Genomic DNA, 14,178 nt, shown 5'->3' with positions numbered 1-14,178 from the left:
GAAACTATCATGGTTAATTCCTGATGAATTCATCATGATGGGCCAACTGGCCTGTTTTCATTCTCATCTATCACCCTTCACTGGTGCTCCGCCAGTGTATCCCGTTAGCGTAGGTGGGGTTACCATACCATTTTCATCCATAAAAAAAAACACGAAAAAGGAGGTCCATTTACATTACATAGTAAGTACATTACTAAAATAACAAATACGTTTATTAATAATAAATTTATTTACAATTATTGTCAACTTAAATACATTTTTATATGAAGATTTAATACAATAAGGTATTATGCATTGATCTTCGTGAATCGTCAGATAGGTCTACTACAAATATATTTCTACTATTAATAATTTACATCCTGTCTTCACCACAGAATAGGGAAGGCATATAGGCATTTATACTACATACTCGAAACAAGAGCTCTACCATGAAACTTCCGAAGTTTCGAACCCCAATTTCGTATGAATAATGAAACATTTTTAAATTAAAATCAATGATTTATTCTTTAAAAACCTTAGTATAAAATATTAAAATAATTGGAAATTGTTTAATTTTTTAATAACATTGTGTTTTTTTTTAACCGCAGGTTCTGATTCAGATTCGAGATTTAAACAAATCTTGATAGGAAGGTTACTCCTACACTGAGACAGTGGATGCTGTTGTAGTTTTAATATTGGCTGTTGACACTGTGGTTTTTAGAACATGAATTGTTTTTAAATTTGTTGTGTGTTTGTTGTCAGTCTTTTATAAAATACCATGTGATTTTACACTAAACTGATTATTTTATATTTCAAATACATATATGTTTTATTACTGCATACTGCGGTTACATCAAATGCCTAGTGTGTCAGGGTAGGAGAGAGGAAAGAAAAAAAGTCGCTCTTTTTTCGTACATTATTACATCCTTGTTATTATTCCCAGTCTAAATATAACGTCTACTACAATGATGTGTTTTATGTGAATGCACGTTTATAGTCTCTTTAGAATATTTCGAATTTTACAAAATTTACTTGTACTGGCAACATTCTTTACTAATTGCTATTACCCTTCCCTTCTTTAAATTAAATATATTACTTACAATCACTTAATAAATACAAATACTTAAATAATACGAATTTACTTTATGACTTCATTCTTATATGGCACTACCTTAGTTTTACAGATTACGAATTATAAAAAAATCTAAGTACTTAATCGATGTCATTTAACAATGTTGTATAGAAAAATATAATAAATATTTTATCGTTATAATTGATTAGTATCTAATCTAATTCATGTTACATACTAATGTATTGAACATGAATTAAAGAAATTATGCTTAAGTATAAATAAATTCACAAAGAAACACTCGTAACGTTTGTGTTAGCATACAAGTTTACTTAGAGCGTGGTAAGGTCGTCACTCCCACTTGCTTGTAATGTAAATCACATTATGGACGTGAATTCTCAGAGTAAATACTTTTTACACGAATATATTTAATTTGCAATCTTTGTTACTTAGTTTATTTTAGGTCCATTCTTGTACGCTCAATTTTTTTTTACTGAATTTTTGCATATCTTTTCTTCTGATGACTATATACAATCTTTATTCAATATTGCAATATTCTCAAAATGGCCGCCGCCACAAGATGGCGGATGGTGTATATTTTGTCAGCTTTTTTTAATATATGTATGAAATGCAGTTTAAAGAATAGGTAACAATAAAATAAATGACATCATTTTAAAATATCTACAGCCACAAGACGGCGGATTACATTATGAAAGCTTGTCTTAAAAATGGTTTAAAAATGTTGTCATATAGAAACAGACGAGAGACTTTTTCGCAAAGAATATTTTCCGCTGTTTATCGGAGACTTGCCACGAACTTTGAATAAATCAGAAATTATTTATATTTACGTAATTTTTTTAAGGAAATTTATTATAATTTTGTGTTCTATTTGCACGTATATGTACGATGAAAATAATTCACAGTCTACGTAAACGAGTTAGTCCGATTACGGAATTGTATTACTTTTACACGACTCTGGCTTATATAGTTTTTTTTTTTTTATAATTTATACAATAATTACGTGCTGAAGAAGGGCCAAATTAAAAGTACCCGTAACCGGCGAGCGTGTATGATAAGATTGATGAATGTGGAGGAAGCGAAAGAGGTTTGTTCGAATCGAAGCATTTGGCGTTCCATTGTTTCTGCCTACCCTAATGGGAGACAGGCGTGACAGATATGTATGTATGTAATTACTTAATATTTTAATCCATAGACAAGATTACAAAATTATATATAGGCAACGAAACAATAGCATGTTCTTGAACAAAACATGTTTTCAGTTTTCATTATTACAGTGTAGAGCACGTGTTTGTAAATAGGTAAATAATACTTTATTTGACTTACGGAGTAGGTAAAGTAGGTAAATGATCAAGGAAAAATAATCGATAGTTTATTGGTGTCTCTACATACTTGTAATTAAACTGTTCTTTATAACGTTTACATTTTATATTTAGAATGTTTCTTTACCTGTTGAATCCAGTTTAAACCGATTACAGTCGGATAAATTTCTATATATAGGCACTTCTAATGCAGAGATACAAAACTTAGTATTTTGCATTGACTTAAGTAGTACAATGAACTACTTTTCTTCTACTATAATAGTGATAAACAAATATACAGTCCATCTGATGGTAAACGGTCACTGTAGCTGAAAATCCTAAGTTCTCAGTAATTTCTAAATTCGTTACTATTTTTTTTATACAACTTAGAATGGCAGACAAGCTGACGGTCCACCTGATGGAAAGTGGTAACTGTCGCCTATAGATATGAGCAGTACCATGGACATAACAGAGTATACTCTTTCGCCCATGATACCCCCCATGCGTTGCCATTCCTGAGGACTCAGGTGTTCCTCTGTACCCAGTAAATTCACGCCATATCCCACCCTTCAAACCGAAACACAGCCATGCAAACACAATTGCTTCACGGTTGAAACACGAATGGGACAGAGGTACCCCAGCAATCGACTTTTGTACAAAGTCTCCCTCTGGTAAACATACGCCTGTCTAATGGTAAACGGGGTTACCGTAGCCAACGGACGTCTTTAACACAAAAGATATCACGTGCGCGTTGCTGACCCTTAAGAAACCTAATACGCCTTTTTTTTAAAAACTCCATGCTGTAGCCTCTAAAGAAAGCCAAGGCAGGAAGATCATTCCATAACCTGAGTATGTGCGGGAGAAAGATCCTCTGAAACTACAGTGCATGGTCACGAAACATGTTTATCACCATAGTAATATGAAAAATTACCTTTTTACCAAATCAAAGACCTGCCTATTCAAATCTATGTGAAGTTATTATTTAGTAAACTTCTGTAATAGCCACAGTTTTGTATAGATAAATAAAAAATACAAATATTAACACCTAGTTATGGAATTTTATTTAATAAAATACCAAATTAGACCTCCTGATCATTTAAAGCCCTCATAGACGAGGGGCAATCTTAGTATATTTACAGGGTACAGAGGAATAACACCTGAATCCTCAGGAATGGCAACGCATGGGGGGTATCATGGGCGAAACAGTATACTCTGTTATGTCCATGGTACTGGCTCATGTCTATAGACGACGGTTACCACTTTCCATCAGGTGGGCCGTCAGCTTGTTTGCCATTCTAAGTTGTATAAAAAAAAGTGAATCTTTCGCCTGTATAGAACACTTAAATTGCATTGCATTGCATAACACACGCGAGTCCGTGGTGGTAAAACAAGGAATTTTGTTCCGCGGTTAAAAAAATCTCTCGTCTGCTTAGACCCTTATTATTGTCATTTTAACCCTCAATCTGGAACTTGCCATTGTTGCAGTCTGACAATAGATTAACAGTCTCTAAACCTCTACAGACTTCTCAGTTAACATTCTTCCCCTGTGATGGTACTTAATTCTCCTGTACTTCCTGAGGGGGCATATCCCGGTACTCCGGTCGTAAGCGCCGTACTCGCACGTCGGTGTGGTGCAGTCTCCGTTCACGACGCACACCCTGTCCCTCAGGCCGAAGTGCTCCCTCCCCCTGGCCAGGGAGAGGCAGTCACGGCGACGGTTCAGCTCAGACCAGTCGCAAACGCACGTGCAGTAACCACTTTCAGTTATCCGAGCGAGGAACAGCGTTGGGCAGGTACATCTGAAATAATTTATCCAATGATAAATTTCTAACTTTACGAGAACCGCTCTATAGATAGATAGATAGATACTCTTTATTGTTTCCTCCAAAAGATTACAATAGTAAACTTATTATAAATATAAATAATTACAAGAAATAATCACAATGAGAAAACAATGGGCGATCTTATCGCTAAGAGCGATCTCTTCCAGGCGACCTTTGGATGGAGAGGAGTAGTTATAAATAAGTATAAACAAGTCAGGTCCATTGCGAAGTGGACAGACAGAAGTTTTTTAATACATATCTATTGTTGCATCCACTTTTTTCATCTAAATTGTCACATCTAAAAATAAGGGCAGGGTTTCATCATAAGGATAGTCCTTCTACCATTGTCGTGACATACCTAGTCCTTTTATCCGATATTCTTTCCAGATACTTGAAACAGTACGCCTTTCTCTATTTTATTGTTTATTTTATTTTTATTTATTTCACCTTTTTTTTATTCAACTTAGAATGGCAAACAAGCTGACGGCCGACCTGATGGAAAGTGGTAACCGTCGCCTATAGACATGAGCAGTACCATGGACATAACAGAGTATACTGTTTCGCCCATAATACCCCCCATGCGTTGCCATTCCTGAGGACTCAGGTGTTATTCCTCTGTACCCTGTAAATTCACGCCATATCCCACCCTTCATACCGAAACACAGCCATGTAAACTAGTGTCCACTTACAGTAGAAGGTTTATATGATGACGATGACGAATCTCATGATCAAACCCTGTCACTATTTTTAGATGTGACAATTTAAATAATAAAAGTGGATGCAATATGAGTGTGTTTTAGGTTACCTTTATGGAGAAAGCCTATGTTCAGCCATCGTCAGTTAACTGGCTGGCATACATACATATCTGTCACGCCTCTCTTCCATTAGGATAGGCAGAAACAATGGAACGCCAAATGCTTCGATTCAAACAAACCTCTTTCGTTTCCTCCACATTCATCAATTTTTTCATACACGCTCGCCGGTTACGGGTACTTTTAATTTGGCCTTTCTTCAGCACGTCGCCTATTTGGTCGACATATGTACGTCCGTCTGGGGCGGCCCCTACCGACATCTTCATTCATTCTTGCTCGATAAATCTCTTTCGTAATGCTTCTTTCATTCATCCTATCCAAATGGCCCCAAACCAACGCAACATTCTTTTTCGATTTTTATTTGCTGATGTAAACATGTGGTAGCCCTTTAAATGAAAACGAACTTGCCTGACCTTCTCAATTGGGGTGGTGCGGTGGGCTCATCTTTCTCTAAAGCCGGCTCCTCAGTCGGCTGCCGGTCGTATCTCTGGTGTTCTGTCACTGCCTTCCTCGTCTCGTGGTTCTCTCGCTTCTGGTGTTCCACTCTAGCATGCACGGTGCTCTGCAGTGTCTCGCGGGACACGCAAGCGCACTGCGTGTGGTTGAAAAACAGCATTCGTGCCATGCTCATGTTGCCATTCGCTCTGTTTAACTGCAAAAGAATATTGGACACCAATTTACTAAACAATACCTGATTAATTGCCGAAAGAGATTTGTATGAATGGCGTCTCCATGAGGTCCCTTGCCTCGCCTCGTATTGTTGTAAAGTTGTTTATGATCAAATTGATTAATAGGATATTTTGGGGATAAAGTTGTTAGCATTACTAAGTATTTTTTGGCCGATATCTTTGCTGACAATAGTCTCAGAGTTTATGATATCAAATGATTTACAGAGCGCTCAGAATACAGCTCAGAAGACAGACAAGATAGAAAGAACAGGCTCGTTTTTTAACATTGTTTTTTTTTTAGAAATTTATTATATGCACGAACACTAAAGGTTTTTCGAAGTCTATTCTGTAAAAAAAAATGGTGGAAAAACATAGCGTTCTGTATGAACACAAAATCCAATTTATAATTGTGCTTTATGCAAATAAATGGCTGATTGTAATAGACGCATCGAATAAATCAAATGATGGTTCTGGTAGGTAAATACCTATCGGATCTATCTTTGACAAGTGCCAAAGATTTTGAATGCAGTTCCAAAAAATAAATCCTATATTGGCTATATTAAAATTAATTAGCATACCTACAGCATTTCTAGGCTTCACCCATTGGAATGTTCGATTGGTTTACGTCACTTACATAGAATGGTACTTCGATATACTGGCCGGCGACGGGCGCGCACACCTCGGCCTCGTCGTAGCAGCAGCCAGCGTCCGGCGCGCACCGGTGCAGCTGCACGCACGGAGGCATGTACCTGGACATCGGCAACGTTTCATCAATAGGTCCATTACTCTAAGGTTGTCTTGAAAAGATTGCTCTCAACACCACCTGATGTAAAGTGGTAACCGTCGCATATAGACATGAGCAGTACCATGGACATAATAGAGTATACTGTTTCGCCCATGATACCCCCATGCGTTGCCATTCCTGAGGACTCAGATGTTATTCCTCTGTACCTAGTTAATTCACGCCATATCCCACCCTTCAAACCGAAACACAGCCATGCAAACACAACTACTTCACGGTAGAAACACGAGTAGGACAGAGGTACCCAAGCAATCGACTTTTGTACAGTCTCCATCTGGTATATTAGTAGGTAAGTATATTCCGCAATAGGCACACACTTATAGTGTTAGTTTTTTTTTTTTAGAAACCAAAAATTAATTTCTAGCAATAATGTTATGGTAAAACAACGTTTGCCGGGTCAGCTAATATTAGTATAGATTAGTAACTGAAGCAACTTACACAATGTTAGCGGCGGGGGCCAGTTGGCGTACGTTCAGCCATCTCGCCTGTGGCTCCCTACACTTGCCCTTCCGCACCACCGACGCTACGTTGGCAAATATTGCTCGTCTCAATTTTGTCCGCTCTGCTACTGTGAGGGACGCTGAAACAGTTTACGTAGTTAGACAGAATAACAGTAAGGTTTGTATATTTGAAGGTATCGTGAAACTAGGATGTACAATGAATTGTGCTCAGAGGAATTGTTCAATATGATGCCCACAGCCACTTTCTACCATCGTACGGCTCGCCATCGACAGGGAGTTCATCCTCATGTCCTACAGCCTTAATGGTCGCGTACATCACGGTTTCAGAGATGTTTCCTCCCACGAACACTCAGGTTGTGGAATGAGCTCCCTGCCGAGGTTTTCCCAAGAGACTACAGCATGGGGTTCTTCAAAAGGGGGGTAAAGAGATTTCTTCAGGATCGGCAACGCACGCGTAATACCTCTGGTATTGCAGGTATTCATAGGCTACGGTAACCACTTACCATCAGGTGGGCCGTATGCTTGTCTGCCACCTCAGTGGTATAAAAAAAAAACTAGGAAAGAGAAAGAGAGAGATAGAGACAGAAGATACGTAGAGTATCACACGCTCGAGCTTTTAAATGACCATGTTATTTTAGACATAATACATTTAAATAAATGCACATAATGTTAACCGTTTTGTCCTGTGGTACCGGCATAGAATGGGCCACCTTTTTCTTTCCCGTAGGCGTCGTAAGAGATGACTAAGGGAATTGAATAGTCGAGGAATGGGCAGTAGCGTCTCTTTGAAAAACCGATACCAAAACCTAACTGCAGTTACCAACTAGCCTGCTAACCGTGGCAACAACTGGGAAAACCCCCCAAAAGGGAGGTTTACGTTCAGCAATGGTCAGTTTACGGATGATGATGAGATAATGTTTTTTTTTGATGGGTGAAAATGGTATGGTAACCCCGCCTGCGCTAACGGGATACGCTGGCGGGGCACCAGTGAAGGGTGATAGATGAGAAAGAAAACAGGCCAGTTAGCCCATCATGATGAATTTGGGTCAATTTGGGACATGAATTTATCTAAACTCTGGGTTATGCATCAATATTCATAGTTTCGAATATCAATAATCTTTAAAAACAGCTTACAGTCATCAAGAATCCTGGGCCTCTCATTGGTTGCAGCTATGGGGTCCACCGCAGACAATACGGATTCCTGGTACTCAGGATCCTGCCTGGTAAATGCTGAGGGAGTGACTCCAATAACAGGTTTGGAAGTCGACGTGCCATCATGCTCATCGTCTGGATACCAATCCATTGGATATTCGCCCTCCACTAGATCCTGCAGCTCCTGGAAATAATAAATATTTTGTTTGAATCGTAGATTTGATATAACTATGTTTTTTTCATACCACAAGGGTGGTAAACAAGAATAACAACCTGTTTGATGGTAAACGGTCACTGTAGCCACTATTTTATTACCACCGCCATATAGATTGCAGGAAAATTTTACCAGAGGGAAACTTTGTACAAAAGTCGATTGCTTGGGTACCTCTGTTCCATTCGTGTTTCTACTGTGAAGCAGTTGTTTTTGCATGGCTGTGTTTCGGTTTGAAGGATGGGATATGGCGTGAATTTACAGGGTACAGAGGAATAACATCCGAGTCCTTAGGAATGGCAACGCATGGAGGGTATCATGGGCGAAACAGTGTACTCTATTATGTCCATGGTACTGCTCATGTCTATAGGCGACGGTTACCACATTCCATCAGGTGGACCGTCAGCTTGTTTGCCATTCTAAGTTGTATTTTTTAAAACGCTTTTCATTTGATTCAACTTAGTACTCAGTCGGTCATAGTATGTGTGGTCTTAGAATACAAACTAGGTACATGCTTACACAAAAACGTAGTCGACGCACAAGTATGCCGGGAGTAGAACCGGCAACCTCCAAGAATAGAAGTCTTATTTAAAGACGAGTGCACGTCTGTTTCACTTCACGTCTGAACATTGATTTATTGATCGACTATGCAATCAATACTAGAAAGGTGTAATTTATATGCACCCATTGAACTTGCGCTTTGATCTGAATTGAAAGTTTTATAGTTTTACTAGCCGACTCGGCAAACGTTGTTTTACCATATACATTATTTCGAGAACTATACATGAAAATTTATCCTACTACAATTATTATATTCGATTGCCATCTTGCAACCCTATTGCGGTATATAAAAAACAGGGATAAATTGTAAGAGCGTGAAAATATTAAAATTTGAATTTGTATGTATTTCTCAATGCTAAATCATAGTAAAACAAAAATAAAAAAATTTGTCAAAAAAATAAAAAACAATGTTTAGGAGTAGGTCACCCTTATCATTGAGGGGTATGAAAAATAGATGTTGGCCGATTCTCAGACCTACCCGGTATGCACACAAAATTTCATAAAAATCGGTAAAACCGTTTCGGAGGAGTTTGGTAACAAACACTGCGACACGAGAATTTTATATATATAAGATTTAATAAGTTTGATGTTTTATTTTAATTGCATTAAAATAACTAGATATTAAATGTTTTATTTGATAGTAAAATATATTATTATTATTGGCCATGTGTTCCCTGCATAGAACAGGGCACATCTTCCTTTTCCATGGGCGTCGTAAGAGGAGACTGGAAGAGGACGAGGGTTAGGCAGCAGCGTCCCTTTTAAAACATCTCCAAGGCCCAACTGCGGCTGCCAATCCGCCTTCCAAGCGTGGCAACTACTGGAAAAACCTCTGAAGAGGAGACTTATGTTCAGCAGTGGACAGTTAAAGGCTGATATGATGACGATGATGAAAATATGTGATAATAAATGATGAAAATATCTTCTGTTTGAAATAATGAAAGATAAATAAGCACAGAACTAAAAACAGTAATGTTTTTCTTCTCTCAGCTGTTTTTTTGTTTTGATCGTTGAAATACAAGCGTGGTATAAAAGAATGAATGAATGAATGAATGAATAAATGAATGAATGAATGAATGAATGAGTGAATGGTTTATTTTCTCTTCACAAAAGATCGAATAAAGTGACAACTTGAGGTACAATTTGATATGAAGACCAATTTTGTGAGAGACTGGTGCTTGCGGTAGGTTTAGAAGAACCTGTGTTACAAGTCACCAGTGCTCCATCTAAATGGACTACATAAAGAGATAGGAATAGACACTAATTATACATAAAAATATGACAGATCTAATTAAATGTACAAAGGCGAGCTTAACTCTAAAAGAGTTCTCTTCCAGCAACACCCAAAGTGGAAAGGAGCATCAATGTCAGCGGGTAGAGCGGTGTACAGTATTGTGACAATTTTCAAACAAACGAAGTATAGATAAACTAGAGTTTATACATAACTTATTTACAGTCAAATTTCCTTCTTTCTATCGCAATAAATTTCACAGAACACCAGTCATTCCAGTTTATGGCTAAAAGCTGGAGCACTAAGAACTATTAGTTATTCGGCTTCCCATGACATTTACTTCGGCGAACAATAATGAATAGCAATTAGTTAAATGCCCATGCACGTTTACTAATACAGTTGTATATCGCAAATCACAATGCTCACGATTGAAATGTCAGAGAAACACGACGTTGCAATAATTGGCTGCGTCTCGACACCTGTGCACGAACATCTGGGCAGGCGGCGGGTCTGCACATCGGTATATTAAGTTACTTAGATCACTGGGTACTTCATACATTTGAATATATGTATATTTTTATACTATTAAAGAGTGCAGACAAACTGGCGACTTATATTACCAGAGGGAGACTTTGTACAAAAGTCGTTTGCTTGTGTACCTCTGTCCCATTCGTGTTTCAACCGTAAAGCATTTGTGTTTGCATGGCTGTGTTTCGGTTTGAAGGGTGGGATATGGCGTGAATTTACTGGGTACAGAGGAATAACAACTGAGTCCTCAGGAATGGCAACGTATGGGGGGTATCATGGGCGAAACAGTATACTCTGTTATGTCCATGGTACTGTTCATGTCTATAGGCGACAGTTACCACTTTTCATCAGATGAGCCGTCAGCATGTTTGCCATTCTAAGTTGAATAAAAAAAATCTGATAGTAAACGATGTAATTACTTGATAATGTCTTGCAATGACAAAAATTGGCCTTCTGAGACTCGTCTACGGTTATTTTAAAGATTTAAAAGAACTCTATTCTGTCATATTCACCTTCATGGCGTAGTAGTGGACACATTGCTTTGAATAAGTCTCTGGCTTCGATTCCCAGTCGATATAATTTAAAGGTGCTCTGAATTGACTTGTTGTTTTTTGGGTGTTCTGGAATATAACCCCAGTTGTTTACAGCATAGAGTATAGAATACTTTGTATATGCCGAGAAGCAGATATAAGGAGTGCAATGCTTGTGTTGAACTATATATGTATAGGCGATAGCTATTATTGTATATTAGGTAGGCCATCAGTTTGCCTGTCGCTTTAATTACCATAAAAAAATGTATTAGTACACATAGCTTATTTATAAAGTTTGCACGTTTTTCAAGGACCGGATATATTTAGTTAAGTTCATGCTAATATTCAAGAAAGAAAATCATATTTTTTTTATACCACTGAGGTGGCAAACAAGCATACGGCCCACCTGATGATAAGTGGTTACCGTAGCCTATGAACACCTGCTGTACCAGAAGTATTACGCGCGCGGTGCTGACCCTGAAGAAACCTCTTTACCCCCCTTTTGAAGAACCCTATATGTTATATATATATATATATATATATATATATATATATATATATATATATATTAATTATAATAATATATTATAATAATAGCTATCGCCTATACATATATAGTTCAACACAAGCATTGCACTCCTTATATCTGCTTCTCGGCATATACAAAGTATTCTATACTCTATGCTGTAAACAACTGGGGTTATATTCCAGAACACCCAAAAAACAACAAGTCAATTCAGAGCACCTTTAAATTATATCGACTGGGAATCGAAGCCAGAGACTTATTCAAAGCAATGTGTCCACTACTACGCCATGAAGGTGTGAATATGACAGAATAGTGAAGAACCCTATATGTTATATATATATATATATATATATATATATATATATATTTTTTTTTGTTTTAATAGAGAGGTGCGTTGACGGTCGCATGCATCCAACTTGCGTTTTTTCAATTAAGACTTGCTTGAAACAGACACTAACGCAAAAGTCACGTCAAATCGTGAAATAATTATTTTTTTAATTTATATTCTATAGCACCAGTTACAAAAATAACAATATTAATGTAAAGTGACAAAAAAAATTGTTAAATGCCTACACAAATTATAACCCTTTCAAACTATGCAAGATCGGGGGGAAAGGGATTGTTAGTAATGGAGACTGAGAATCCCATTGCTAGCAATATACCCAACCAGGTCGACCTCCTATCATGGTTAATTCCTGATAAATTCATCATGATGGGCTAACTGGCCTGTTTTCATTCTCATCTATCACCCTTCACTGGTGCTCCGCCGGCGTATCCCGTTAGCGCGGGCGGAGTAACCATTCTATTTTCACCCATCAAAAAAAAACCATGCAAGATCTGAAGGGATGCAGGATACGTTTCGGCGACATTCACATAGGATAGTAGGTACATGAATGTCTCTTCTGCCTAGTTTATTTATAATTATAGTATAGTATTGTTTCAACATAGAAACATCGTCATTACCACATTTCTCAAACAACTGTGATATTTCCCCTACTGCTTTCGACTCACGTTCATATTTAGCAAGTAAACAGTTGCTAAATCAGTCACAATCTATACTAGTATTATAAAGCTGAGGAGTCTGTTTGTTTGAACGCGCTAATCTCCGGAACTACAAGTTCGAATTGAAAAATTCTTTTTGTGTTGGATAGTCCATTTATCGGGGAAGGTTTTAGGCTATATAGCATTACGCTGCGACCAATAGCAGCGAAGCATTAGTGAAAAATGTTGAAAAAACGGGGAAAGTTATTCATATTTGAGGACTTCCGTTGCGTGCTCTGCGTAAACAGTTCAAGTAACCCAAAAAAATATGTATGAAAGAATTATACCTCTTATTATTATTATTTTTATATTATTATCCTAAAAAAAAATGTCCGCGATAGTATATGTCTCACTATAGAATAGAATAGAATAAATATTTATTGTGAGCTGTACGTTACAAATTTTACGTAAGATGTTATTAACGTCTTAAAGGAAAACAGCCTACCCATACATCGGGCATACAATACGATTTAACCTAATATACGATATAACCTTTTGTATGGTAATCAAATTTGGTCGAAATTAATGCATTATTGCCAATTATTTGCCAAAGAGTTTTATCAACATAATAACATTAATCCTTATCCAAATAAATGTGTTTTTGATTAAGAGTGTTCAATTGTCAACAAAATTGTCCTTGACATCACTTAATTTCAATTAAAATCTTAGAAGATACTACAATTTTAAAATAACTCCGCAACAAAATTCACAAATAACAGAAATTTACGCGGACGAAGTCGCTGGCAACAAGTAATCTACACTAATATTATAAAGAGGAAAGATTTGTATTTTTGTGTGTATGTATGTTTGTAATGAATAAACTCAAAAACTACTTTGCCGATTTCAAAAATTCTTTCACCATTAGAAAGCTACATTCACCCTGAGTAACATAGGCTATATTTATTGCTAGAAAAGATTCGGGATCCTCACTAAAATTTTAGTCACGTAACTCAAGGTGTAAAAAATGCTATGAAATATCTTTCGTCGCGTGCACTGCGGAAACTATTGGTGATAGAACAAAAGTATGTTCTACAATATTGAAGAAAATATCAATAACTACAAAACACTTCGCGATACTATCTGTCCAAATATTATCATTATGTCACAATAACCACTATTTACATTTTAAAAATTGATAGAAATATCGACCAAAATAACACCACGTTACTCATACTTCTGTTTAAATCCTTATCCAAATAAATCATATTATTTTCCAAAATGTTTCAATTTATGTACATTTTTGAATCGTTCAAATCGGCTATTCCATTTAACAGATATTACGAATTTAATAAGTCATAGAAATATAAAAAAAACGCTGTCGGCCGCGTGGCTAGTTAGACAGGCATTGTAGCGGTGCGGGAGAGGGGCAGGTGGGGGCGGGCACATCTATTGAATAGGTAGCTAAGTAGGATCAGATAAAAATGTAAAATGTTGTAAAAATGTTCACGCGTGCGAAGCCGGGACG

General features: G+C 37.1%; 1 protein-coding gene across 1 annotated transcript in view; it reads right to left on the bottom strand.

Annotated features, from left to right (window-relative positions):
- Positions 1 to 210: 210 nt before the first annotated feature.
- Positions 211 to 14,178, bottom strand: part of LOC113511509 (uncharacterized) — a 34,065-nt gene continuing 20,097 nt past the window's right edge. Inside the window, exons 2-6 of the mRNA XM_052899212.1 lie at positions 8,068 to 8,269; positions 6,911 to 7,052; positions 6,305 to 6,419; positions 5,416 to 5,654; positions 211 to 4,166 (exon numbers count right to left, since the gene is read on the bottom strand). Coding sequence (XP_052755172.1) covers positions 3,875 to 4,166; positions 5,416 to 5,654; positions 6,305 to 6,419; positions 6,911 to 7,052; positions 8,068 to 8,269 — 990 coding nt within the window. The 3' untranslated portion in view covers positions 211 to 3,874. The remainder of the gene's footprint in view (positions 4,167 to 5,415; positions 5,655 to 6,304; positions 6,420 to 6,910; positions 7,053 to 8,067; positions 8,270 to 14,178) is intronic.

The sequence above is a fragment of the Galleria mellonella genome, unplaced genomic scaffold, assembly GCF_026898425.1.
Source record: "Galleria mellonella isolate WM207_F2 unplaced genomic scaffold, CSIRO_AGI_GalMel_v1 utg56, whole genome shotgun sequence".
Classification (NCBI taxonomy): domain Eukaryota; kingdom Metazoa; phylum Arthropoda; class Insecta; order Lepidoptera; family Pyralidae; genus Galleria; species Galleria mellonella.
Note: the sequence above shows the minus strand (reverse complement) of the source record. Positions and strands in the feature narration are given on the sequence as shown.